The sequence below is a fragment of the Melospiza melodia genome, chromosome 6 (assembly GCF_035770615.1).
Source record: "Melospiza melodia melodia isolate bMelMel2 chromosome 6, bMelMel2.pri, whole genome shotgun sequence".
In the NCBI taxonomy this organism is placed as follows: Eukaryota; Metazoa; Chordata; class Aves; order Passeriformes; family Passerellidae; genus Melospiza; species Melospiza melodia.
Window position 1 is genome coordinate 68,605,179 of NC_086199.1, and position 25,366 is coordinate 68,630,544.

General features: G+C 45.5%; 1 protein-coding gene across 2 annotated transcripts in view; it reads left to right on the plus strand.

Moving 5' to 3' along the window:
* Positions 1–20,400, plus strand: part of CD82 (CD82 molecule) — a 38,163-nt gene extending 17,763 nt beyond the window's left edge. For both annotated transcript variants that reach the window (XM_063158836.1, XM_063158838.1), the window contains exons 2-9: positions 953–1,034; positions 6,131–6,203; positions 9,523–9,647; positions 10,755–10,829; positions 15,534–15,641; positions 17,301–17,492; positions 17,785–17,868; positions 18,371–20,400. In XM_063158836.1, coding sequence (XP_063014906.1) covers positions 972–1,034; positions 6,131–6,203; positions 9,523–9,647; positions 10,755–10,829; positions 15,534–15,641; positions 17,301–17,492; positions 17,785–17,868; positions 18,371–18,448 — 798 coding nt within the window. In that variant the 5' untranslated portion in view covers positions 953–971 and the 3' untranslated portion in view covers positions 18,449–20,400. The remainder of the gene's footprint in view (positions 1–952; positions 1,035–6,130; positions 6,204–9,522; positions 9,648–10,754; positions 10,830–15,533; positions 15,642–17,300; positions 17,493–17,784; positions 17,869–18,370) is intronic.
* The last annotated feature ends 4,966 nt before the right edge of the window (positions 20,401–25,366 follow it).

The window sequence follows — 25,366 nt, forward strand, 5'->3', positions numbered from 1 at the left end:
GTTCTTCCTCTGGTTGGTGATTCTTAAAGGGGCATGGTGTGTTTGGAGCAAGGAGCTTGGTAGAGCAAATTTTAAGGAACTTAAAAGTTCTCTGTTGCTTATGTAGGAAACAACTGATTCTGGGCCAGGAAGGAGAAGCAAAAAAGCTGACAGAACCACAGAATGGTTGGAAGGGACCACTATGGTCGTCTGGTCCAACCTCCCTGTTCAAGCAGGGTCATGCAAGAGCATATGACACGGGTTTGCATCCAGATGGTTCTTGAATGTCTCCAGTGAGGGAGACTCCTCACCCTCTCTGGGCAATCTGTTCTGGTGTTTGGTCACATGCACAGCAAAATTGTTCTTCCTCATGTTCAGGTGGAACTTCCTGTGCATCAATTTCTGCCTGTTGCCTCTTGTCCTGTTGCTTGGCACCACCGAGCAGAGCCTGGTTCATCCTCTGACACTCTCTCTTCAGGGTGAGACAGACATTGATGAGGTCCTCTTTCAGTCAGCTCTTCTCTAGGCTGAGCAGGTCTTGCTCTCACAGCGTGTTCTTATAAGAGAGGTGCTCCATCCCTTAATAATCTCTGTTGCCTTTAATAATCTATGTTGCTCCAAAAGCTCCATGCATCTCTTTTACTGCTGTCAGGGAATTGTGGTAGCTTGCATCACTTTTCACCACCAGAAGTAGTAGCTAGGATTGATGTTGTGATTGATGCTACTATTGCAAAGTCCATATAGTGATGGAATTAGCAGTGTGTTTGTGATTAAATCTCTTCTGTAATTGCTCTGTGTCACTCTCCAGGAGATCTTGGCGGCAGTGACTGCAGTGTGCTACTGTGTCATGTTTTACTGTCCTGAAAAGGCAACTCTGGTATTCCGTGGTGTCTGTGCATATGCTCTGAGGTCCACCAGAAACCCAGAGAATCTGTCTGTGTCATAACTCCTTGTCTGTCTGCTTTCCCCTTAGGTCCTGTAAGTGAAAGAAGATGGGGTCTGGCTGCCTAAAAGTCACCAAGTACTTCCTCTTCCTTTTCAACCTCCTGTTCCTTGTAAGTATTTTGAGCATCTGTAGAGTAAGAAGGAAGGCCTGGACCAAAGCCAGCTAGAAAATGTTTTTTTTCTGGATGTTGGCCTAGTGTGTTCATTAAACAAAGTGGCCACGGTTTTGGAAGGAGGGAGAGGACCCCTGAATTTTGGGGATGTTAGAGCCTCTGTGTTTGTCTCAGGTATGCCAAGGTGTCCAGTCCCAGTAGCCACCTGCTGCTTCCAGTGCACACAGCTCCATTCCTGCATTGGGAAGGGAAAGCAGAAGTTATGGGTTCTTTCTGGAAGGAGAGTAGTTGTAACTAGTTTCTCTGACACATCTGGAGCAGCAGCTGAACTGTCCCTGAGCAGCAAAGCTACAAAACCTTGCCAAGTAATGGCAGTGCCCTCCTAAATAGGCCAGCCAGGCTTCAGAGAGCAACTCTAATTTTGTTTGAGTCCCAACGGCTGGTTTTGATTTGTGACAAGATGAATTAGTCCAAGTCTCCTGTTTGAAATGGAGTTGGGAGGTGGGGGAGACTGGGACAGGCTTGTCTGGGGAAATAAAACAGCCCACTGGGTGCAGTAATTTTCAAGTGTGAGGTTTAGCAAAAGACCAGCTCCTCCCAGATTGGGTCTGGGAGGGCCACACACATTCTTGCATGCATCTTTCTGATGCCTGGATGTTGTGTGTCCTGTGGGCAGTGATGGTACTGTTGGTGATGCCTTCTTGCAGTGGAATGGTGTAGTGGGGAAGTGCAAGGTTTCAGCTTTCCACGTGTCAGCAAGAAAATGGCCTGTCTCATATCAGTATCCTTTGTGCAGTGTGTAAGGAAAGGAGGGGTCAGGCTGGGAGAGAAGGGAGGGAAGTGAATAATGATAAGGTGAGCACTGCTTTCTGGTCTCTGTCCCTGCACACATCTTCACTCCTGCTTCCTGCTGGTAGCACACAGGATGAACTTGAGGCACATCTGGATCTGGTTTCCCTTGGCTTACTGTGCTCGTTTTTTGCTCTCTGTGTTTCCTTCCATCCCAGGAGTAGGTAACTGCAGTCTAATGGTCCAAAGTCAGGGGTGCTCAGAGCATCCAGGGGGAAGGTTCTTGGGAGGGAGAGGAGAGGTATTTCAAGTGCCACTGGGTCTTTCTGAGTATGATTTAGTCCACTTTAAAGATAGAAAAAAATCATCTGAGTCCAGGCCTGTCCGCCTACTAGTGCAGGACTCCTCTGCAGATACCAGCAGCCAGTCTCTCCCCTCTCTTGAAGAAGTGATACATTTTAAGCAGCATATAACAGCCAGTCTACCCTGGGAGGCAGAGGTGTATTTGTTAAGACAGTGTTTGAGTCTTGCTGAAGCCCAGTATCTGGCCACTGTCTAGTTTTCCTTGATGCCCAAACCTCAGTCTGAGTTCATTAGCTAAGCTCTGTGTGGAGAAAGTTCTCTTCAAGAAAGCCAGCCTAGCATATAGGAAGGGGAGAAGATGAGAGCCTGAGATACTGCTGTACCTTAAAACACTGTCACTGGTTTCGCTGTATGCTGTCTGGGGTCATTGTGGCACCTTTATTCCATGTGTCCTCTCTTTCCCTGCTCTGCTGAGCCAGGCATGGTTGCAGGCAGCCTGTGGGGAGAGATGTGCTCTCAGGAGGCAGAGTTGAACTGCTTTGTTGGGCTGACCCACGTCCACGCTGCACTTTCCTATATTTTGCAAGACTGTGAGGATGGCAGGTGCTGAATCCCTCTCAGGGTCCTGGAGAACTCCAGTTTGAGTACTCCTGTCTGGATGGCCAGTGATTGGAAGTAGCTGTTCTTTGTCTTGTGCATGCCCTGCTCCGAGCCAATCCTCTGGTGTAGCACCCAGCCCCCTCTCTGTTGTGGAAAGCTGGTCTGATTCACTAGCTGGACCTGGAGAGTAAGAACTTTGTGGTAGGGTGTATTGTGAGGTCTGTGCTGACTCAAGGGAGAAGCTGCTTTAAATGAGCTCTTTAACCTTGCTGTGCAGCACAAGCATTGTCTTCCCCTCGGACTGCTCTGTCAAAGTGGGGTCTCCAAAGCCACTGTGTTCTGGCTGAGTTTGATACTTGTCTGGAGTGAAGGTTTTGAGTGTGCTTCTGTCTTGACTGAGGGCAGGCTTTTTGCACATACCAGCTGTTGAGGAAGGTGGCATACATTACTCCCTCCATCTCATAGGAAGTAGGTGACATGAGACATTTTTCCATTATTCTTGTTCAAGGTCTGAACTGGGGAGGGTACTTGGTGATTTTTGAGCTTGTACAGTGTGGTAGAGCTATATTAATTAGCAGAGAAACTGCTTGTATTGAGTTGCTGTGAGCTGTCTGCACAGACAGTTTTTGAATGCCTTGTGCTGCTTTTCTGAAGCTGCTGAGCTTTGTGAGGAGGGTGCTTGAGCAAAGGTGAGCACCAGTGCTGCTGACAGAGCCCTGTGTCTGCTCTGAGCCTTGAGCTTAGCCTATGTGATTGCACCCCGTGCAGGCCAGCCCTGGCTGGCTGAAGTGTGTTCTTCAGCCTTGCTGATGCTTGAAGCCTGTAGAGAGATGCTGGTGACTCTTTTGAGAAGTTGAAACAGCACTTCCCTGCAGCTCGAGGTCTGCGAGAAGGTCGTTTGCTATAGCTGAAGTAGTTCAGGGACTTAGTGGTATTTTGCAGTCTTGGAGATTTACTTCAGGGAGGGGTTTGACCTGCTTTGGTTGAAGGGAAGAAGGTTACTTGGACTGCCTGCCTGCTTGCTAGAAAAGATACCAGATAAGCTTGGAGTATAATCCTGGTTTCCTAATCAGAATTTAACACGTCTGCCTTCTTGGCTAGCAGACACGTGCTGCAGCACATGCTTCTCCTTAAAGGGAAGACAGCTCTGCAAGACAAGTTTAACAGTCTCTGGAAACTATTTGTTTGGAATACATAACTGTCTGTCCTGCTTCTAATCCTTCGTAAATGCAGCAGAAGGTAGCCACCTAAAGCAAAGCCTGGAGTTTTAGAGCCTTTCTGTTGACCCCTGTGCAGGTTCAGTGTTACATCACACAATCCTAGCATGAAGGAAAGCAGTGCTGGGGAAGGAAAGCTGGGAACCCCCAGCTGCTCTTTCCAGCAAGATGAATCAGCTTCATCACTGCTTGGTTTATCCAAACCCCTCTTGACTACCTCTCTGTGGGAAACTGCTGACCCTGCAATGAGGGATCTGCATCCTTCTGGCTTGGATGTAGAAGGAGATTTTGCTGAAACTGGGGGTGAAACCGCCACCCCCCAGGGAGGAGGGGAGACATCTGTTCCCCACTTCAGGAGTTTACAGCAGTGGAACAGAGGAATTAAACTCTGTGGAAAGCAGATGTGATTTCTTCTCTGGAGGGTCTGAAGACAAGCCAGTGGCAGAAGCAGCCTTGCTATGCAATGAAAACTCCTAAAGATGCTGAGCAGAGATATTATCCTACTAGGAAATAAATACACTCTTGTGTTTCCCTGCCTTCCCCTTGTAGTGTTTTCCATAGCAGCTCCTGGTAAGCGCACAAGTTGTGGACTGGAGCAAAGATCAGAGTGAAAACAGGCCCTGGATAGTCTGAGCACCTCATGACAAATAACTTGCCAGGAACTCAGCTCAGCAGCCCTTCTGTGTTTTGTCAGCAACAGCAAAACTTAGGTGACATATCAGGGTCAGTGAACCAAAAGGGATGTCACATACAGCCCGGTTTGCATCTTTTGTTTAAACAAATGCTTATTAAAACTATAGTTAAAATGTGAGACTGCCTTAAACTGTCTATTCAACAGTTCTTGATACTACCAAGTTTGAGAGGAACTTTTTTACGTGTCCCAGCTGTTGCATGTTCGAGGGGCCTTTCTAGCTTGATCAGTAGACTGAGCATTGTGGGCAGCATGTTGGGACATAAGGCAAAGGGGAATTCTTTTTTTCTAAGATACAGCAGCTACATGCTTTCTGAAGCTGAGTCAGTATGCTTTGTAGGTGGGAACTTGCTTGATGACTTTCTAATGCTGTCCCCAGAGCTAACTACATGATGCACCTTCTGCCAAGACAGGAAAGCTTGCAAGCAGCTTATTTCAGACTGTGGCTTTATCTTTGTTCAGAAAAGCTTCTTTGTATGAGCAGCTGAAGCCTAGAGTAAACTTTCAAAGTATGGAGCCAATGCCTGTCCATACAACCCCATCTGCCAGCTTGGTTTGGGTGGTGTTTTGGCATTTTCCACATCTCCCAAGTATTAAAGCATTATCTAATGAAGCACAGAATTGCAATCTGTCTTTAGCCCTGTTAGTTTATTTCACTTCATACTATCTTGAAAGCCTGCTGATGTGAGAACAGCTGCTTGCAGTTCTCTTGCAGTTCTTGTCCACTCCTTGTTTCTTCAAAGCCTATTTTGGACCTTTGCACAAGTGTTTTCCAGTCCTAGTTGGCTGAACAGCAGAATTTTCAGCTTCTTATCAAACCTGAAGACTTGCTGATACATGAAGGTTAAAACAGAGCATGCTTCCCCCACCTTTCAAAGTGAGATGGGAAAATACATGCATTATCTTGGCTACTGAGTTGAGTGTCTGGATTCAGCTGAGTTCTCACAGGGATGTATTGCTCTATTAATCCTTGCCCCACATAAGACTGTGTGGTGAGCAAGGCAGAGGCTAAGGCTAATGTTTCATAACTCTTGACTCTGCTGAGGCTCAGGTATTCTGCCAGAAAGTAGAGGCCAAGCCTCTTCGGTTTCTCTATTTAAAAATATTTAAAATCATGTGTTTGTCTTTCCTTGGTTCTTCACAGAAGCAATGCACTTACCTTTCTCTTCTGACAACAATGTTCTAGCAGCAGGGTGTCCCTTCCTCAGACTGTTTTGAATGGTCCTCCCATACAACATTATGTACTATTAAAATACTGTGTGAAAAACTGCCAAGCAGATCTTGGGGCTCCTGTGCAGTTGGCTGAGGCGTTCTTCCTGGAGTTGTGCTAATCCTGTTTACCCTGGGAGGAGTACCACAGGGGAGATGGGTGGGAACTGCAAAGGAATGATTGTTTTTTAACTGGAAGTATGGATAATAGCGACTGCCTCCTCTTATTTATCTAAGCTTATAACTTACACAAAGCCGTGTATGTTTTGTTCTTGCTCTTTCAGATTCTGGGTGCTGTGATCCTGGGGTTTGGAGTATGGATTCTGGCCGACAAAACGAGTTTCATTGCAGTTCTACGTAAGGCTGTGTTTTTTCATCTTCCTTCTTTTTCTAAATTGGCTCTGTTCTGGGGCTGTGTTTGACCATGGTGTTGTCTAGGAATAGCAATACTTTTGTGCACAGTCTGTAGCCTGAGCAGTAACATGGTGTTTAGCAAGATGGGGTTGTTATCAGGGACATGGTGAAAGGGAGCAGCCCTGGAGACACAGCATTCCTCTTAGTCTTGTTGATTGAAACACCACGGTCAGACTGAGTGAGACTACTGCCTCTTCAACCAACAATCCAAATATTTTGTCTTAAACACAGGGGCTAGTGTTTAATCCTATTTTCACTGCATGCTCTGTGTTTTCACAGTGATTTCCTTATTACCATAATGTGCAAATGTCCCCTGTGCCTTAATGCAGTTTTGGTGTGTGAGTCCTCCACTGCTTTCTTTCTGTAATGATCTATTTCAATTTAAATGTTTTAAATGCCAAAGAAAGTAAGTACCTTACTTTGATGCTTCATGTACATTGAAAGGAGGTGGTATGTTTGTTGCTAAGCAGTAGAGAATGCAGATTTGGGGTGTGTGTGAAGTGCTTTGACTACTAAAACATACTCTCGATTACACTTGGTGAGACTTAACCTGGGCATTGGAGAAGTTCTGTATTGTGCAAAGGGCTTAGCTTTCTTCCCCTAAAGTCAGCCACAAAGTTTGACTAGAGTCTTAACAGAGAGTCTACTTTCTGCAAAAACCAAAACCTGACCTGGCTTAGCAGAGTCTGGGCTTCAGAGGACTGTAAGTGGACTTTCAGCAAATGAGTATCTCAGCTCCATCTTTCAGAAGCTCTGCTTCCTTTGAGCTCTTTCCTAGACACACATCAAACTTTTCTGCTTGGTGGTTCTGGTTACTTGTTGTCATTACCTTCAGAATTGCTGAGTTGGGCACCAGCCTCAGACAGTGCAGGAGGGCTGCCTGCATGTGGGGAATGCACACCAATGGCATTCATAGCCCTGCTCCCAGCTAGACTGATTCTGCAAAGGGCTTCATCTCCCAAGTCCCCCTGAGCACTCTGACCTGGTTTGAGAGGTGCTGCATGGAGAAGACACCCCTGCTAATACCACACATGCAAATGTTACTCCTTACTCTGCTTTTGCGCTGTGGCAACTGGCTTGCCACTGCAGTACTAGAAGGTCAAGAAGCACAGCAAGAGGTGTTGGTTAATAAAGCAGGGGCATGAGCAGAAGCAGAACATGCAGCCTAAATGGAGCCTATCATGGCCTGGCTGTTTGCAGTACCCCTCACAGTCTGAAGTGTGCTTAGTACCAGTGGGTCAGCAGCTGATTCTCTCAGATTGATGAGTGTTACAGCCACTTGTAGAGGGAGAAGTCCCTGAACTTGGCCCTGTTTCTTCCCATTTACTTAGAATCTCTGCTAACAGAGCATTTAAGAATTTAGTTTCCTTCCTGGAGATTTCCAGTATCAGCTCTCTGCCTGCCCCCTCACTTCCTTTCCCATGCCTTGCCCCTCTTTCCCTCTGCTTTAGTAACCTAGGCATCAGGGAGGGCACCCAGCTGCTGCCAAAGGAGCCTGTTGTACTTGCTTGGCTGCCTGCCCAGCGCAGGGGAAAACGCGGAGTGACGGCAAACAAGCAGGAGTTGAATGCCCTCGGAGCCTGCTCTTGCAAGACAAGACTCTTGCAGATGACAACTGCAAGTGTGGCTCTTGTCCCCTGACACTATCAGTTCTCCAAGGGGCTTTTGAGTTGGAATTAGGTTTTTCTTTCTTCTAATGAGAATTTGACAAAGCAATGCTTTCTAGCACTGTGGAGGTGCTGCAGCCTGGGCACTTGAACACTGACTTGCATGATAGCTGAGCTGATTTTGAGGGAGGGAATAGGGTAGGTTTGTGAAGGCCACTCCTGTAAGGCTACTGCTTCAGTAAATACTTTGCAGTATAAGCACGTAACCTGCACAGCAAGAGTCACAGGGCTGGTGAGGAAGCAGGATCCTGGGGTTTGTGGCATATGTCCAGCCAGGGAGAGCTGGCTGAAGTGACCTGTGTGACAAATGGATCTGCTTCACTTCTTGATAACTGAACTTTCTTCTGTTCAGCATGTTTTAGGGAAAAAAGTTTGGAAGCTGGTGGCTTGTGCCAGATATCAGAAGCAGGGAGAAGTATATATTAGGGGGGAGAGTATCAGTCTGGGCTTGATTATTCTCCTTTAACATATTTCAGGAGAATCTCAGAGGAAGTTTGCCTCCTGAGACTTCCTTAGTTCAGGAAACTAAATGCTGATCTCTAAAAGCGTTATTTTCATTAATCACTGGACATCCAGAATTCCCCTATACTCTGTAGCTTGCAAATACAGGAATTTCTCTTAATGATAAATGAGGTTTCTAGTTACTGTTTCTAGACAGAGCATCTCTTCAACTTTTGTGCTGTAATGCAAGAAATAGTCTGCAAGAAATAGTCAGCTGACCAGCTCAAATGTAGGAGTTTTTCTTCTGTTGCTTGCAGTACTAAATGCTGAGGGGAGAGGGCTGACATCACCAGCTTGTCTGAAATAACCTGACCTAAACTTGGTTGAAAAACTGCTGAGCATTCAGAAGCGCAGACATTAGAAACAATAGCAGGGGATATCTAGGAGGATTTGTAAAAGTAGCTAATTTGGGTATTATATCTGTTTTGATCCTGGAATAGCATCTGTTTGCAGGGTGTTGTGCACAGGTGCTTCAACAGCCTGTGGTAGGTGCCTGGCCACAAGCCATTCAAGCCAGACTTGCTAAGTAACCTGTCACATCATCTGTGCTCAACACTAGCTGTAGCTTGTTGCATGTTCCACTCTGCAGAGTTAGTTTGTCCCAGTGTTGACTGCAAGTGGATAAGTGAAAACAGAGTGGCTACAACAAGAAATAGTGCTTCAGAGTGAAAAGGCTATCCAAAAATGGGGTTTAGGACTTGGAAGAAAGCTTCCCTGAAGATAACAAAGGGAATTGAAGCAAAGAGACAGTAGTTATGGAGTAGATCATCTTTTATATTACTGTTACTTGCAGTACATTCATGAGGGAGTAAAATTCCAGTAAGGAGATAAGCCTTGTTTGGAGACAGTTATTTGTTTGGAGTGACCTTGGGTCTTCCAGGCTCTGGAGTCCTGCAGGATGACTTTGAAGTCTACTTTCATCAAAAGACAACCAGAAGCATCTATCTGTTACCGTGGTTGGCACACATCTGTGCAGTCTGTTTGGAGCGGACAAAGACAATTATCAGTAGATATGGACACAGTTCTATAAATGGTGATGACAGACGTATATTTTTGTCAGCAGCTAATGTTGTTCCTTCCCCTGGCTCCTACAGAGATGTCGTCTCCCTCCCTGAAGACTGGTGCATACATCCTCATTGGTGTTGGGGCACTTACCATGCTGATGGGGTTCCTGGGCTGTCTTGGAGCTGTCAATGAAATCCGGTGTCTCTTGGGTCTGGTGAGAGTATTCATTCCTGTTTTAGAGCCAGCCTTTAATACATCTCCTGCAAAATATCTGTTGGATTGTAGATGGGACTTTGGTCTCCTGGAGATGTTATTCCTGCTAGGTCAACTTAGATCTAATTCTTAATTGGCACACATTAAATTCTCCAGCAGTCAGCAGACTGCAGCAGAGCTCCTCAGACATTACTGATAATAAGCTCAGAACTGTGAATGAGAGAGGATGTCACTGACACTTCTTGCACACAGTGAGTTGAGGACTACCAACTGAGAAGCATACCCTGTCCCCCTCACCCTGACTTCCCAGTTGGTACTGTGCTCTCAGTGGTAGAAGAGCAAGTTCCAAAGGCAGTGAAAGAAAAGAGGAAGAGTGATAGTATCCTGTTATGCCACATCTGTGGAAAGTGCAAGAGTTGAGAGAGACCTGTATGTCAGGACCTCTCTTCAGGCATTTCATCTATAGGAAGCTTTCTGTCCATGATAGGTGAGATGATACATACATCTCAGCCTGCTACATGAGTCTGTCTTATGCAGAGCACATATGTATTAGAAACCAAGCATGGCCCACACTTTGTGTCCTGGTATTAGAAGTATCTTGTCTAGCAATAGTAGCTGCCACCATTTAAAAGTAACCTCAGCAGTTTGCTGGTGAATCTTAAATTTAGATCCTCAAATAAATTAAATAGCATGTTTTAAAAGGGTAATTGATTTTTCTAAAAAAATACATTAAAAATTAGGTTTGTAAAATTGACTCTTTTTTTTTTCTGTTGAGGCTTGAGGTAGGCAGAATCCAGCTGATTGATTGAGGCCAGAATGGTCTGTGAATGGAGTTGGATGTGGGAGAGAGTCCCAGTCAAGATGATACGTGCAGAGAGGGCGTGTAAACCCTTTCCTTCCTGAAGGCTTTCTGTTGGCCTAATGGGAGAAGTGCTGAACTGCACTGCTCTGACATTGGTTCCAGCCTTTTCCTGGGAAGGCATTGTTGATAGCAGAGTTCGTCTGCAGGCAAAAAGACATTAGCTAATGTTGTGTGTAATTTCATTAACTTTTGTACACAGACCTTTCTAAAGACTGACAGTGATCACCTGTTGTTTTTTGTTTCCAGTACTTCACCTGCCTGATGATAATCCTCTTAGCTCAGGTTGCTGCTGCACTGGTCATCTACTTCCAGAAAGAAACGGTGAGTCTTTATTACCATGCATCTTTTCCTTAGTCTTGGCTTCGGAGAAGGGTGATACCTAGAAATTCTTTTTTCCAAACTGGGCTATCCTGCTAGCAGGCATAACTAGATTCTCCTTTTCTCCTAGCTCAATAGCTTTGCTATTTGATTTTTCTGTATCTGCCTCAATAGTGCTGTTTTCTTAAGGATTATGAAACTTTATTTGGTATGCAGGCATTATTTTTGGGTAGTGGGAATAGTGGGGGAAAAAAAAGTCCTAAAATGCTTTAGACCATACCTTCTCTTGATCCTGCTGTAGACAGCTATTTGGGCAGGTAGTAGCAGTGGTTTCTACCATGTTGCCATCCCTGGTGTCTTGAGGAATTACCAGCCTGAGCATTTTTTTGACTGGTCTTCCTCCTTGTGCCATCTTGTTCTGTCCTTTCAGTCTTTCTGCATCTGTGGGTGGAACTCTTCTTGAAAGAGCTGTCCTCTTTCCACAGAAGCAAACCCAAATATCTGATGGTTCCCGTTCTACAGCTGGAGTTTAAAGCCAAGTGGTTTAATATTTTGAAGTGGATTCCTTTGCCCGGAAAGCAGTTTCACAGTGTGTGCTTCTAGAGCTCCAATATGCTTCGTAGTGTAAAAGGGAGCTACCTGGTTTTGAGCTACCTAAGTGCATTGCAACAGTCCATCTTGGTTATAGGTTGACTGGCCAAGGCAGTGCCTGATCGGGTCTTCAGTTACTTAAGAGCTAAACTGGGAGCCACATTTATGCAGTGGAAGCAAGTTATAGCTGTGGGGTCACTATTGGCTTCGGGTACAAGTTGTGGGTAACCCTGTCCTTTGCTGCATAGCTGTATATACTACTGTATGACTGTGCTTACTTCTCCTCAGCCAACTCTTTAGCTAGATGGCTACAGAAAGCAGAACAGTTGAGGAGGTTATGGATGGGGCCGGGTGGAGAAGTTTGGGGCAGGGGGAAGGTGCCTGCCACCAGCATAACTGATGTGAGCTTTGTTACTGTGGTGACTGAGCAGCTGTCGGCTGGGTTCCTTGCCAAATGTGGTGTGACTGTAGCTTGCTCTCTGGGCTGAAAGAAACTAAAGGAGAAACTAAAACAGTGACTAAAACTGGTGTGTAAAGATAATTCTCAACAAACAGCTCTGACTAATGCAGATATGGAGGTGTGGAGATGGGCATTCCCCTGCGATGGGGAAATGTGACTTCAAACCAGGAAATTCTGTACCTCTGTTAGCATTTCTCCTCCAGTTGCCAATCTACTCTAGAAAACTCCAACTTTTAAGCTGTAGTTCTTCATTTAAACCTCATCAGACCAGGGAGAGTTTAAAAGTGCTGGGGGTTGTTTTCCACAGCTGTTGGAGCTGGTGTGACTGACATCATCACTTTTATAGATCTGGGAGAATGGTCAGGGAAGCTGGGCTTTGAACAAATGCTCCTGTTCAGTCCCTAATGAACAAAATGAATGGAAAAGCTGTTCTAGAGCCATTCTCTTTTCAGGGATCCTCCAAAGCACCTGCATAGAGCACTAAGAAAAGCTGCTTGAGGAAGGTCTTGGCTGAAACCTCCAGCACAGTGGTTTGGGGCTGCGCTTCAGTGCTGCTGTGCGAGTCGCTCTGCTTCGCTGGCTGTACGTCATCCCAGGGCAGCTTGGAGCACAGTGAGGCACACTGAAACTGCTCAACAGCCAGTCCCCAGATGTCTATTGTGTTCTTTGTGTTTATTTCTTTCTGACTTCAGGAACTTGGTTAGATATAAAACAAGGAACAACAAGTGTGAAGGAAAAGATTTTGGATCCAGAATGTAGCAAGGTGGTACTCAGTCCTTCACTTGTAACTGAAGTATTTATTTCTATGGATTCACTTGAAGTTATTATTGGCATATCTGTTTTCCTTTTTGGTGTCAAAATCCTCCCCCACACTGACAAATGAAAGTATACTGGAATAGAGTTAGTGTAACTGTAAAAGGCTGAGCCTCTGACAGGAAGGCTGCTGCTTTGCCTCTCCCATGGGCATTGTTAGAGGAATGCCCCTTCAGACTGGAATTGCCCAGTACTTTTGGGAGGATGTTGATGCAAGATTAGTTTCCCTACATTTGTTGGTGGCTGAAACTCTGTGGTGGGGGTTTTTTGTCGTCAACAACATAGTAACATCACAAATGCTGCAAATGATATTCTGCTTTGTGAACTGAATGTTGCTATCACCTACATCTAGTAGATCACAAGCCCCTAAATGTGTGAGAGCCTGGGCAAGTTCTCTCTTGGCCTGTTTCACACAGTTCTATGCAGCTTGGCTCTGAGTGCCTTGAGTAAAGGAGATTGGTGGTGTTTTGGGAATAGCCCTACTTGCTAGCTATTGTTTGCAGCAGACAGGCCTGTGTGATTGCATGCAGCGACTTGTCTGGGGCTGTGGACTATGCATGAGTTTCAGAATCTGAAGTGACATGGCAGAGGAGAGCTCCCTCCAGTTTTTTGAGCCTGCTTTTGTGTGCAGGCTAGATGCTAATAAGTGCTGAGGAAAGGATCTAGCTTGGATCTGACAGGAACAGGATAGATGACTGACAGTGTCTGATAGGGGAAGAAGCCTGCACAATCTATTGTGTGATCAAAGACCTGGTCTTGCCTCTGGCATTCAGCATTCCCCATCTCCCTCTTCAGTAACCCATGTGGTGGGGAGACTGACAGCCTTGCTGCTTTCTGGCAGTGAGCTGTGGCTTTGGTGCCTAGGATCTAAGTGCCCCTGCTTGGAGGTGGATTGTGCTTTCGGACACTGGGCTTGCCAGAGTGGGAAGGGGCAAGAAGCCCTGAAAGCAAGGGTAGCCATTTCCTGAGATATTCATGTCTCACACAGTGCTAAGTCCTGATAACTTTAAATGGGTGGAGATGGTTAGAATGTTGAAAGCCTGTGTGTTCTGTGTGCCTTTCTGGCTTGTTGCTCTTTCAGTTTTCCTCTGCCAGGTGCTTAAGGGTGAACAGCTGCAGATGCCTGTGTTTTCCCTTTGGGCTGCTTTATAGGTTAAACCCACAAGCAAGCTGCCTATGTGGCTCCAGAACTGTGCCACTGTTTGCATAATATTCCCCCTCTCTCAGATTGCTTGCTACAACACCTAGGAAAGCCTGAATTTTTTTTTCTTTAATTTGAAATGCTTCACTTTTTGAAACAAGAGCTGTTTGCAGGACTTCTTTGCTGTTCTTTTGTAAGACTAAGGGCAAAGCAGACATACAGCTTCCCTATGCAGCTGTGGTTGAGGACATCAGGTTCAAGTCCTGTCTGCTTGTGGTGGGATCCTGCAGAAGTGGCAGTAGGCTCCATCTGACCCAATAGCTAAGGGGCAAGATGGGCCCAGGGTAGGGAAACAAACCCAGCTCTCCTTGCCTCCCTCTGCATGTGGAGCAGCAGTGTGCAGGAGGGGTCAGGGTAGGAACTCACAGGTTCAGTAACTGATAAGGCTTATGGCAGCAGCCAAGGCCAATCTCATTAGTGAGAACCAGGTCAGGTTGCCTTGATTTGAAGGGAAGAAAAAGGGAAGTGAAGTAATTAAAAGGGGAAGAGATAGACATCATGAGAAGAAAGATCATGCAGCTCCCATCCGTCTGGCCTGACATAGCTGATCCCAGTGAACTGAGCTGCAGTTTTCCTAGGAAGAGGAGTTGCTGATGTAGAGAAGCTTCTCTCAACAGTAGGCAGTGCTTCCTCTTGCTGAGTGTCCTGGTATTTGTCATGGTGATTGAAAATGCTTGATAATAGAAGAAAAGAGAAAACCCATTTCCACTGATTTGAAATATGCTGTAGCACCACAGTCAAAAAGGTAATAGGTGGGATGGGAACATCCTGGTGCTTAGGTTGATGTAAGTCTATCCTATGCCTTGGGTAGTCTAATGGCACTTTTCTTCAACCTCTTGTGAATCTGGGTCTGTCCTTAGCAGTCCTTATGTACAGGCTGGTTAAGAAGAGCTTCAGAAGTAGCTGGGAGGGAGAAGGTGAAGGAGTCTGCCAGGTGGTAGCTTGCCAGGTGGTAGCTTGCACATCAAACTGAAGGGTGTTGTAAATATCTCTGGAAAAGGAATGGTGGTGAAGGGATGATTTGATACACCTGAACTTTGTGATAAGACCGTTAATGAGCAGTTTAGGTAGTTGTAATACTTCCTGTCTTAATATAGAAACAGGACTTGTGGGAATTTGGGGAGAGGTAGATCAGCACCTTGTGAAAAAGGCAGGTTTCCATCAGCTGTGTATCAGCAAACCCATCTCCATTCATGAGCAGAGTGGTTTATACCTTCTCTGAGCAGTGGAGAGGAGCTGCAGTGGCAGAGATCCTGGAGCAGGGTCTCTGCTGCAGTACAAAGTTAGAAATACATAACCTGTGAGTCCTTAAGGCAGTGTTGTCCTTCAGCTTGCACTTACTTTGCACATCTGTCTTGTCTGGGACAGGCAGTTAGTTGTTCAGCCTGTGTCTTAGCAAGTAACCATACTTGATCTGTTTCCTTACTGCTCTCCTGGTTTGTAGGCTTTCCCCATGTCCTGGCAAGGACTTGCTGGTGCTTTGGCTGTTGAGCAGCAAAGCTGCTGCCCTTACCTGTACTTGTTAATTATTTGCAGTCAGCTTTTATGAGTGACTGTAGCTTTGTATGTGTATCTGAAAGACCAAATAAAAGGCTACAAGAACTGATAATCTAACTCTCCTGCCTCTTTTTTTTCTTGCCAGTTGAAAGTTGAGTTGTCTGGCATAGTTGTAGGTCTGATTGAAGAGTATGACCCTTCGAATGAAGATAAGAGCAACTTGCGAGATGCATGGGACTATGTGCAGATACAGGTGAGTCGTGGGGGGCAGCAAGAGGTAGATGATGCTATTTGTCAGTGCAGGCAATGACCTTTAAAGTAGGCTGAGGACAGAAAAGCAACTATTGCATATTGATCTGGCTGATCTACAAAGTGGCCTGTGAGGTTTGGTGCCTGCAGACTAGAAAATGTTCTTGCTTGGTGCTTCTGTGTCAGACCCTGAACCATTCTTGTCTGCCGAGTGTTAGAGCTAGCTAGTGTTGGCTGTGTGCTAGTGTATCTAGCCTGTCAAGTGGCTCTCCAACACTTCTCTTTTTCTGCTAGGCCTCCTGAATACTAATGTGTGAAAAACATTCTGTACATGATTTTTGTAACAAAAAGTCCCTAGTTTATTGCCAGGCAAGTCAACAGCACCACCTGCCTTACTACTTGGTGCATGTTGCTTGCTTATTGTGATGGTTCTTTTGCAAGTATCGGCGTTCTTGGGAGCCATCCAACTGCCCATGGTTTCTGTTTTAGCATCAGGGTCAGCTCTTGAGCAACTAGAGGGTATTCAAGCACACTGGAGTCATGACAGCTGTTTACTGCCAAACCACAAGCTTCAGAGCTGGCTGGCTGTTGTAGTTAAACACATGGCCAGCGTGGGACTGATGGGTAGTAAGTACAAGTAACAGCATTTGTCTTCTGTCTGTTCTTTGCTTTGCACAACACTGACCTGCAGTGTTTCTCCTCTTTGGAGAATGAGTTATGTATGTTTTTTCACTGCAGTTGTAACTCCTTGGTAGTGAACTCAAGAGAAGCCTGATTCTACTGTGGAGAGAGGCTGCTGCTTGGGCCCTTCTTTTGTGTAGGAACAGAAGAAAAAGGTTTTGCAGAGATAGAGAATTTGAGTGTTAAGAGTCTACTTCATCTCACACACTGGAGTTAGTATTTGAAAGACGGTGGGGTTCTGTAAACTGGGAGTTTAAAGTCCAAACCTCTTGTGAAGGAAATGTAGTTCCTTCTGGAGGCTGTGTCTTCACAGCACCCTTTTGGAAACCAAATGCTTGTCCTGATGTGGATGTTCAGCTGTTTGTATCTCATGTCTGTTATAGCAGAAACGTTACTTTTTCTTTCCAAGCAAAGAAGGATTTTCCCTAAACTTCTACCTTGACATAGGACAGCCTTTCTGCTCTGTACTACTGGGCAAGCACTGGGATCCATGCTTAGGATCTTACTGCTTGCTAGACTTCCCGATGTGCTTTTCCCTTCAGCAAGTAGGGTTTTATCACGTGGCTCTATAGGAATGTAGATGTTTCTTTGGACGGGAATTTCCCCTATCCCGTGTTGCAGCCGGTCCGTGCTGCTCCCGGGCGGGCGCTGGTGCGCGGTGCCGTGCCGGGCCTTGGCGGCCTGGGGACGCCCCCGTGTGGCGGCGGCTGCTGCTGCCCCGGGCCGCGGCGGAGACCGGGGCCCTTGAGCTCTTGTTTTGTTAGCAGAGTGGCTCTTCGGTAGGAAATAATGTCCCTGTGTTCTGGGCAGCTCCGTACATAAGCAGCCAGGGTGGTGTTTAGCGCTGCTAATTCATGCAGACTGTATGGCATGACTGTTCTTGCACCGAGAGCTCCTGAGTGCTTCTACCTGCCTATTGTCATGTGCAGTTATCTTGCCAGTGCAAAGGGTACGACTGTAATGATTTCTCTGTCATTATTAGATTGCCTGCTGTGGCTGGACTGGAGCAAAGGAATGGGAAAAAAATGAGATTCTAAGGAACAAAAGCAATACTGAATATCCGTGCTCCTGCTCCAATAGATCTAAGGACTTAGTGGAAGGAAGAGGTTTCTGCAGTCTGGAAGACCCTCTCAATGGCACTGCAACATATGCTGACTGGCCTGTTCATGAGCAGGTGAGTGAGTATGTCTGGGCCCTGTGAAGCTTCCACGGAGGCTGCCTTGTCTTTGTTCCTCTGAAAATCTAGAGCACTTCTTTCATGTCCTTATTGCTTGAAGTACCTGTGGAATTTGGGGCAAGGGGGGACAGGGTGACAGGGATCCTGCCATTTTCTGCAAAAGCTTCCATGAAACATGGTATAGCATGTAACTGGGATAATTCCTGTGTGCAAAGATATGTTATGGATTTTCAGTTTTGACATATTTAGATCCATGCTTCTCTTCTTTGTGGCTGTGTTTTCTCTATAGGGATGCATGGATGGTGTAGAGGAGTGGCTGAAGGACAACCTTGGTATCATTCTTGGGGTTTGCACTGGTGTTGCTGTTATAGAGGTAGGTAATTTCCTGACATGAACCTATACTGTCTTCTCATGGAGACTTTTTTAAAGGCAAAGCTGTTTTCTCAAGTAATAGACACGTGGTTTAATGACAGTGCAGTTCTAGCTTGTGGTTGTGTCTGCCTGAACTGTGGCTTTTGTTGACTGGATTAAAAATCGAACAAAGCCTTGTCCACTTGTGGTTCTGCCTGCTGTATCTGACTTTTGGCAATTCTGTAACCAGAATACTGAGGCAAGCAAAATCCCACTTTAGTGAAATCCCATTTGTTGCCTTAAAAAGCCCATAACATAGTTTCCAGATGAAGTCACATCTTCATGAAGCCGAATTTTTTGTCATTTCAGTTTACTGCATTTGCCTTGTGTTGAGGACTAACTCTATTCACCTGTATGGTGTCATTAAAAGATGTTCACTGTATTCTGCTCCCCAATATCACCTGTTCTTCCCACCTTATCTGTCTGGTTGCTGATTTTGTTCCCGCTCTTCATACTTGTTCCAGCTGCTGGGGATGATACTGGCCATTTCGCTTTGCAAGAACATACACAGCGAAGACTACACCAAAGTGCCCAAGTCTTGAGTTGGCTGCTCCAGAGCTACGGCACCGCAGAGAAAGGAGCAAACAGAACATTCCTGCCCAGACTGTCCAACAACCATTATTTCTTTGACATCCCATATCTGATACCACTCTGCTAAGAACTGTTAGAGCTGCAACACAGCCTGATCTTCTGTCAATAGGGCCCTTGGGCCACCTGCATCCTGCCTCTGGATTATTTCTACTTCAAGAAGCAGAACTTAAACTGTCTTGTGTCACACGAGACACTGATTAACCTGAGGGAACAATGCTTTTGCTGTCTGCTCCATGTTAAACAATACTATTCATATCTTCATTCTGCAACCCACTGGACCTAACATACAATAACTTTTGTTTCCCTGTGCTTTGGTAGCTTCACTTGCTTCACTGACTTGTGGTAACTAGTCATGCTTTATAGGCCTTCTCTTCCCTTGCAGTTGACCTGATTCAGCTCCTACTGTACATCTTCCAGCCTAGGTTCTGATCTGAAATACAGAGAGCTACTGTCACACTCGCTTCTCCTGTTTCTGGAGTCAGCTATGCCTTGCCTTCAGTGGAGCTCTTCCCTTTGAGCATGATGAGAAGCCACCAGGAGGGAGCCAAGCCTACTTGTTTATTCCTAGTGTGACCTGGCAGATTGTGGTGGTGGTGCTCAGCTGCTTTTGGAATGAATCCCTTGGGTTTTGGATTTGACACGTTTCCCCCATTTGCCTCTTTATCTTCTCCTCTCCCCCTAGCTCTGCTTTGCTGGCTCCTGTCAGCTTGGAGGTTACTTCAGAGACTGCTGCATACTGTGGACTCAGCCCCAGGCTGGCTCTGCTCTTTGCATTCTTGGTTTGCCAACTTTATAGAGATTACAATTAATTTGATTCTTCCCCTGCTCCTTTATGAACATAAAATTTGTTAGCTGTGGATTTAGATATGAATATGGAAATATCTGACTGGATTGCTGATGCTGTATATTGGGAATATCACTGGTATCAGTGCCCAGTATAGGTTCTGTAGCTGGGATGTAAAGATAAATTGCTTTTATTTCAGTTGTCCATTCTTCTGATTCCACTGTCTGGAGCCATGGCTGCATCCTGAGTTCTGCCTCAAGTGCCAGCACAGCAGCAGATAAGTAGCAGGTTCTGCAGTTGTGCAGGCTGCAGGTTTCTGTGCTAATGGCTGGGCTGTTTGTTCTATTGAGCCAGTGGTCAGCAGCAAGGAGTGATGTAGACCAGAAGAATGTAGGAAATGCACAAGAAGCACTGCCCCAACTGCTTACGTAAGAGAGCTGGGTGCAAATCCTCCCTTTCAGAGGTGTCTTGTGCACAGCAGATTTCCTGCTGTTACACATGGTACAATGACTGTGACATCAGGAAGCTGGATGGCAGATAAGTGGATGGTCCTTGCCAGGCACCTGTTACAAGGTACTTGGTGAGTGAGCCTTTGCCTTAGAGAGGTGGTTCCAGGACTGTCTCCTGTCAGGGGTGGGGCAGGTAGTAATAACCCTACTTGGTAAAACCTACTTGATTTTCCTTCTGGGAAGAAAGGCTGTTGCAGAGAATCAGGGCCCCAGCAGTGAGTCCCTGCTCTGTCTTGGACAGAGTGATGACTGGGGAGAATGACTGGGCAACTGGTTTTTGTGGATAAGGTTTGCAATTCTGAGATATCTGCCCCTTCCTGCACAGATCCTTCAAGCTGACCTTTTCTATAGCAGAAGGCACCTTTAGCAGTAAAGCTTGCTAGCTTTTGTAACACAAAGTCTATTCTCTAATGAGTTCTTCTTATTTGTAAGATTCTTGTTCAGTTACAGATGCCAATGCTGAGCAGCAAGTAAAAAGGAGTCCATTTTGGATTTCCTTTTTTTGTTTTTGTCTGTTTTTAGCAATGTCTTCCTAGTGGAAGAAATGCACATACAGATATAAAAGACTAGAGGGTGAATATTTCTGTAATAAAGACTTTGCTAAAAAATATATATCTCTGCCTGGGACTTGTGTATTGAAGTTTTTTCCCCTTGCTTCCTCTCCACCCCTTTCTGCTTTACGTGCAGATCACTGACATCTTGTTTGTTCAAAGTACCAAAAGGTCTGATGCGCATGTGTGAGATCAGTGTGGGCTCCAAAGATCCTGCCCAGCAGGGGGAGGTTACAATTTTTCTGGGCTGTATTCTAAAGTAAACTTTCTCTTGTTTTATGAAGTATGTTTGTCTTAGGGTGAGCTGACTGAGTGATAGTTCCTTGAACATGCTATCTCCTAAGCAAAATACTTGAAGATGTTACTTCAGATCTGCACAATCTGCACAGTTTGAAGTCATAAGCCTTGGGGACTAATTCTGATGAAATACAAGGTTGCTGCTATGCTCACAGTGCATACAGCTCTTGCAAGCTTAACTATATCATTTTTTCCTACTCACTTTCAGTAGGATTCCTCAGCCCCTGCCCTGACCCTGTGAGAAGGAAGAAAGCTAAATGGCCATTTTTCATAGTTTATATCACCACATGCTGGCCTTGACTGAAAAGCTCTTCAGAAGTAGATAGACCAACTATATAAATCTTCTTGCTTTTCTCAGGCTAAGCAACTGAGAAGTGGATATGAGCTGGATCTCAAAATTCCTTCAGATCCTGCACCATATTGGTGCATCTGGACCAATGGCTTAGAAGAAACTAAGATGGTGTACTAATGAATTTTACAGCTGTTGCTTTAGGAAGTAATAAGCATGACCTAAGTCCTCATATATGTTTTGAAGAAACACTGAAGTTTGCAGAGAAGGCACTGGGGTGCTACAAGACAACACTGGTGGCAACTGTTCTAAGTCAGGATTTCAGCAGCCCTGACCAGATGAGTGCAGAGCAAGAGGGACTTCAATGGATCCTGGAGCCACAGTAGGGTGCAATGATCTGTCCTACTTGTGAGTACAACTTGTTCCTTTAGGCTGTCCTGGGCTGTGCTTGAGGAGAGCTTGGTTCTTGGTCACATGGAGTGTCCCCTTTCTGTTTGATTTCCCAGAGCACCCTGCTTTAATCAGGAGGTAGTGCTTTCCCCGGGCCCCACAACTTGGAGGGCTACACTCCTGGCAGAACTGCCAGCCCTGACAGATGGCTCCTAGGTGGGAAGGGCGCTGCTGGTTTCCACCCAGCCTGTTGTGGAGCTGGAAGGAGAAAGCAGGGGACTGGAGGACAATTGCTTGTCCCAGCTTGGGTCCCCAGCTCTGCCCGAGCTCTGTGGAAACCACTTGCCTTTGGCCACTGGAGGGAGGTGTTCCACCAAGAAAACCCAGCCGGGCTGGTCCCAGGGGAATGGGAAGATGACACTGATCGCTTCCGTCTGCTCCCGGTTACTCCTGGCAGCAGGGTAGCTAAATTAACTTGTAATTACAGATGTATTCTCCTCGTAAACGATTTGAGCTACATGCTTGGCATTTTTAGGGATAATTTTCCCTTCCATTTCTTGGGGAAGCACACAAAATTGGATATTTTGTTGCATGTCTTCCACTATTGTGAGAGTTGTGTTTCCTTCTTGTGTTTCTGCTCTACCTAGGTCTGGAAGTTCAGCATGAGGGAATTCCCATGATGCTTCTTGTCCCCATTTTTCCCTGTTTCCCTTCATCCTCAGTTCCTTTGAGTTGTCAGTCAGAGGGGAAGGAGAGTGCATTGAATACTTAAAAACTTGATTTCAAAAAGATTCCAGGAAGAAAGTCCTCAGGTCTTCAGAGATTAAGAAATCTGCTCTGCTGCTGCTCCTTGGGCCAGGCTCCCAGCTCCTCTCCAGAGGTGGAGATTTGCTGCTGGAGCTAGAAATCAGCCTAGCACTCAGACTTCTTGGGAGCTGCAGTGTTTGTCTAGCAAAGCCCACAGGGCCAGCCTCTGCAGAAGCTCAGCACATGGAAGCATTTTGTGCACAGCCAATAAGCTGCTCTGTGGCTGTCCCAGGCCAATAATTAATATTGCAAGAGCAGAGTTGTGACCACCCTGTGGCCTGAAGCAAGGCCCCTGGTAATGAACTGGTGACGTTTCTTGTTCTGTGTGATCATGAAGCACTCACGAGCTGCTATAATTCTTTCCATGAGGTGTTTTCTTTTTTCTGGAGTGGGAAAAGGAATTGCATTAGTTAGAGTGGCTAAGGGTAAGTCTGTAGGTCACAATGCATCTTGTTTTCTGTATGGAACATACCCCAATTTAACATGTGGCAGCTGTTCTTTTCCCTGTAATTCTCCCATGTGTGGTGGTGTGGCTGGTCCCTGCCAGCTTTGTTCAGGATTTAGGCTGAATGTGGTAGACTTCAGAAAAGCCTGGTTTCTGGCTGCCAAGGGACAGACTGCAAGTGCTGGTGTCAGACTCTGTGACATTGTTGAGGAAAGTGAGGAATGGGCAGCCACAGGGGCTCGCTGCTGAAAAGCCAAAGGACCCTGGGGTTCTCACAAATGCTACCACTCAATGCCATAAATGGAGAACATACCCTCAATTATTCATGGGCTGGCTCTACCCCATCAGCCTCTGAGACTCTGCTCTAGCCTTGGCCTTTTATTACATATAAGCCTCAGTTAGCAGCCAGCATTTCTGAATGACATCTTAAACCAGGTTGATAGTAAAAGCTTGTCAATGTAAAAATCTACTAGCATGCAAGTCTTCAAACACTTGTACACTGGCAAAAGGCCCTTAGCAAAAAATACGCAATTAGTGAACCAGAGCTATTAGTAAAACACTGCTAGTAAAGCTACTAAATGTGCTTTAGCCATTATAAACACTTTCTAGCAGGTGTGTGCTGGCAGAGTTCATGCAATTTTTTTGCCTTGTGGCAGGAATCTTCTCTGCCAAACATGGGAAATTACCTTCTCCTAAGTAAATTCTGTAACCCTGGCCATGAATTCTTTCTTCTCACAAGGATAAATTGTCTGGTTTCCCTTCTCTAAGCTCCTAATAATACAATTGATTGGGGTTTGTGAGCTGTTTGGCTTTTGTGGGGAGGAATTAGGGGAATATTGGATGCTGTGTACCTGGAGAAAAACTATTCTCAGCTCTCTGGGCAAAAAATATTAGCTCCATTTAAAATAGGGATTTAAAAGAAGGATAATGCTCAAGTAATATGTAGATGCTTTATGAGGTATGGAATCTGAGAGGGAAGATGCTGCTTTAGGCCCCAAGGATGGTATTTTCATGCACTTCAATTAAATTTCTCTCTGTTATCTTCTTTCCTATAGCTCTCTCACTGATGAATGGCATCATGGAGTAACTCCTCTGTCCTCAACAATGCAGAGTTTAGCAGAAAGTATGGAAACCTACTTCTGTAACTACAACAGGCCTTATCTTTAGGAAACAAGAGAGCCTTTTCCTTCCCACCTTTGGGGTCCAGATGTAACTCCCATTTCTTCACAATGTTTCTTTGAACAATCGTAGCAGCTCAGGGATTATCCTGACATTGCTCTTCATTCTGTGAGTGTTTACCAGGTTAGGAACTATACTGACATCAGACCTAGGCCTCCTGCAGGACCCCAGGTCCTCACTGTGTCCCCAGACTGCCAGACCTCTACCATCATGTGTTTCTGGCCAGCGTTATCTGCTGTTCATAAGCTTAAATCTTTTCCATGTTGTCTCTCCTTGTCCAAACAATTTTTCTGGAGATTGTCTGTCTGCAATTCTTCTGGAATCTGTCTGCCACCATCAGGTAACCAGCTCCAAAGCAGCAATTGTGACAGTGCAGGAGATCAGAGGATTGTGCACCAGACTAACTTTTTCCTTCTTTTTGCCCTCCTTAGAGTTACAGACTCAACATATGGAAGTTCTTCAGAGACAGCAAGAATCCCAGAGCATGTGATCATGTGTATGGCTTACCCAGAGTGCTTCCTGGGTATTTTCTGCATAGCCCTTCTGGAAACTATTTGGGGTTTACTAGGGTGGAAATGTGAGGTCCTGTCATGTTATAGTATAGGCATGTGCTTTGTGCACTGAACTTGCAAAATGATGTCAGAATAGTATAACTCATGCAGTGATGTCTGCAGACAGCCTGGAACAATAACCCAGCACAGTGCAGACCTTTAATTTTGGCAGAGGTTTTTTCACTATACTCTAAAGTATTCAAAAATAAGTTGTTCTTTTGATATGATGTTGTAATTAACTCTGGTAAGCACTGATTGGGATTTTTTTTGCATAACCATTTTTCCCTTGAGGATGTAAGTTCCTCTAAAACAAAGTGGTTTTGGTTCTTTTTTTCTTCTGCATAAGCAGACTGAAAATAGTTGAATAACTTCTGATTGAGGGATTTCTTCTGCTTTCTCAGTGGTTACCTCATAGTAAAAATTATGTAAAAGACTTGAGATTGAACAAAATAGGATTATAAAGCTATATTCTAAACTTGTGACCTAAAACCAGGGTGTGTTGGTCTTCTGAGGTGGGATAGACAAAGGAATGTTTGCCAACCCTTTCAGTAAAGAGTTTTTTCTAGTGTTCAATCTAATCCCCTTTCTTCCCACTCCTCAGTGCTACTTGAGGCTGTTTCCTCCATCCTGTCACTTTTTACTTGGGCAAAGAACCTGACACCTGAGCACTTGTATTTTGGAGAGGCTTCTCTAGACAACTATGGGCTTCAGTTGCTACAGAACAAACTTCAGAGCTGCAGAACAAAGTAGGGCAGAGCAGAAGTGAGGTGGGCTCCATGTGGTGTGTGAGGGAAGCTGCCTGGAGAAATCAGTGGATGCCTTTCCTCAAGACCAGTGCATTCCCAGTCACCTGGAAACTGAGCACAGTTTTACACAGGATTTTGCTTCAGTGCCTGCATGGCAGCAGGTGTGTCCCTGGTGTCACGTTGGTGCTTGGTGGGAGCTAATGTCTCCTTGCGTGCTGAGAGGCTGGGGGGAGAGGTGGTGGAGAAGCTGAAATGATGCAGCCACTGCTACTGGTGTGTGAGGTTTGGTGGGTGTTTTTGAAGATATTTTTTTTGTCTTGT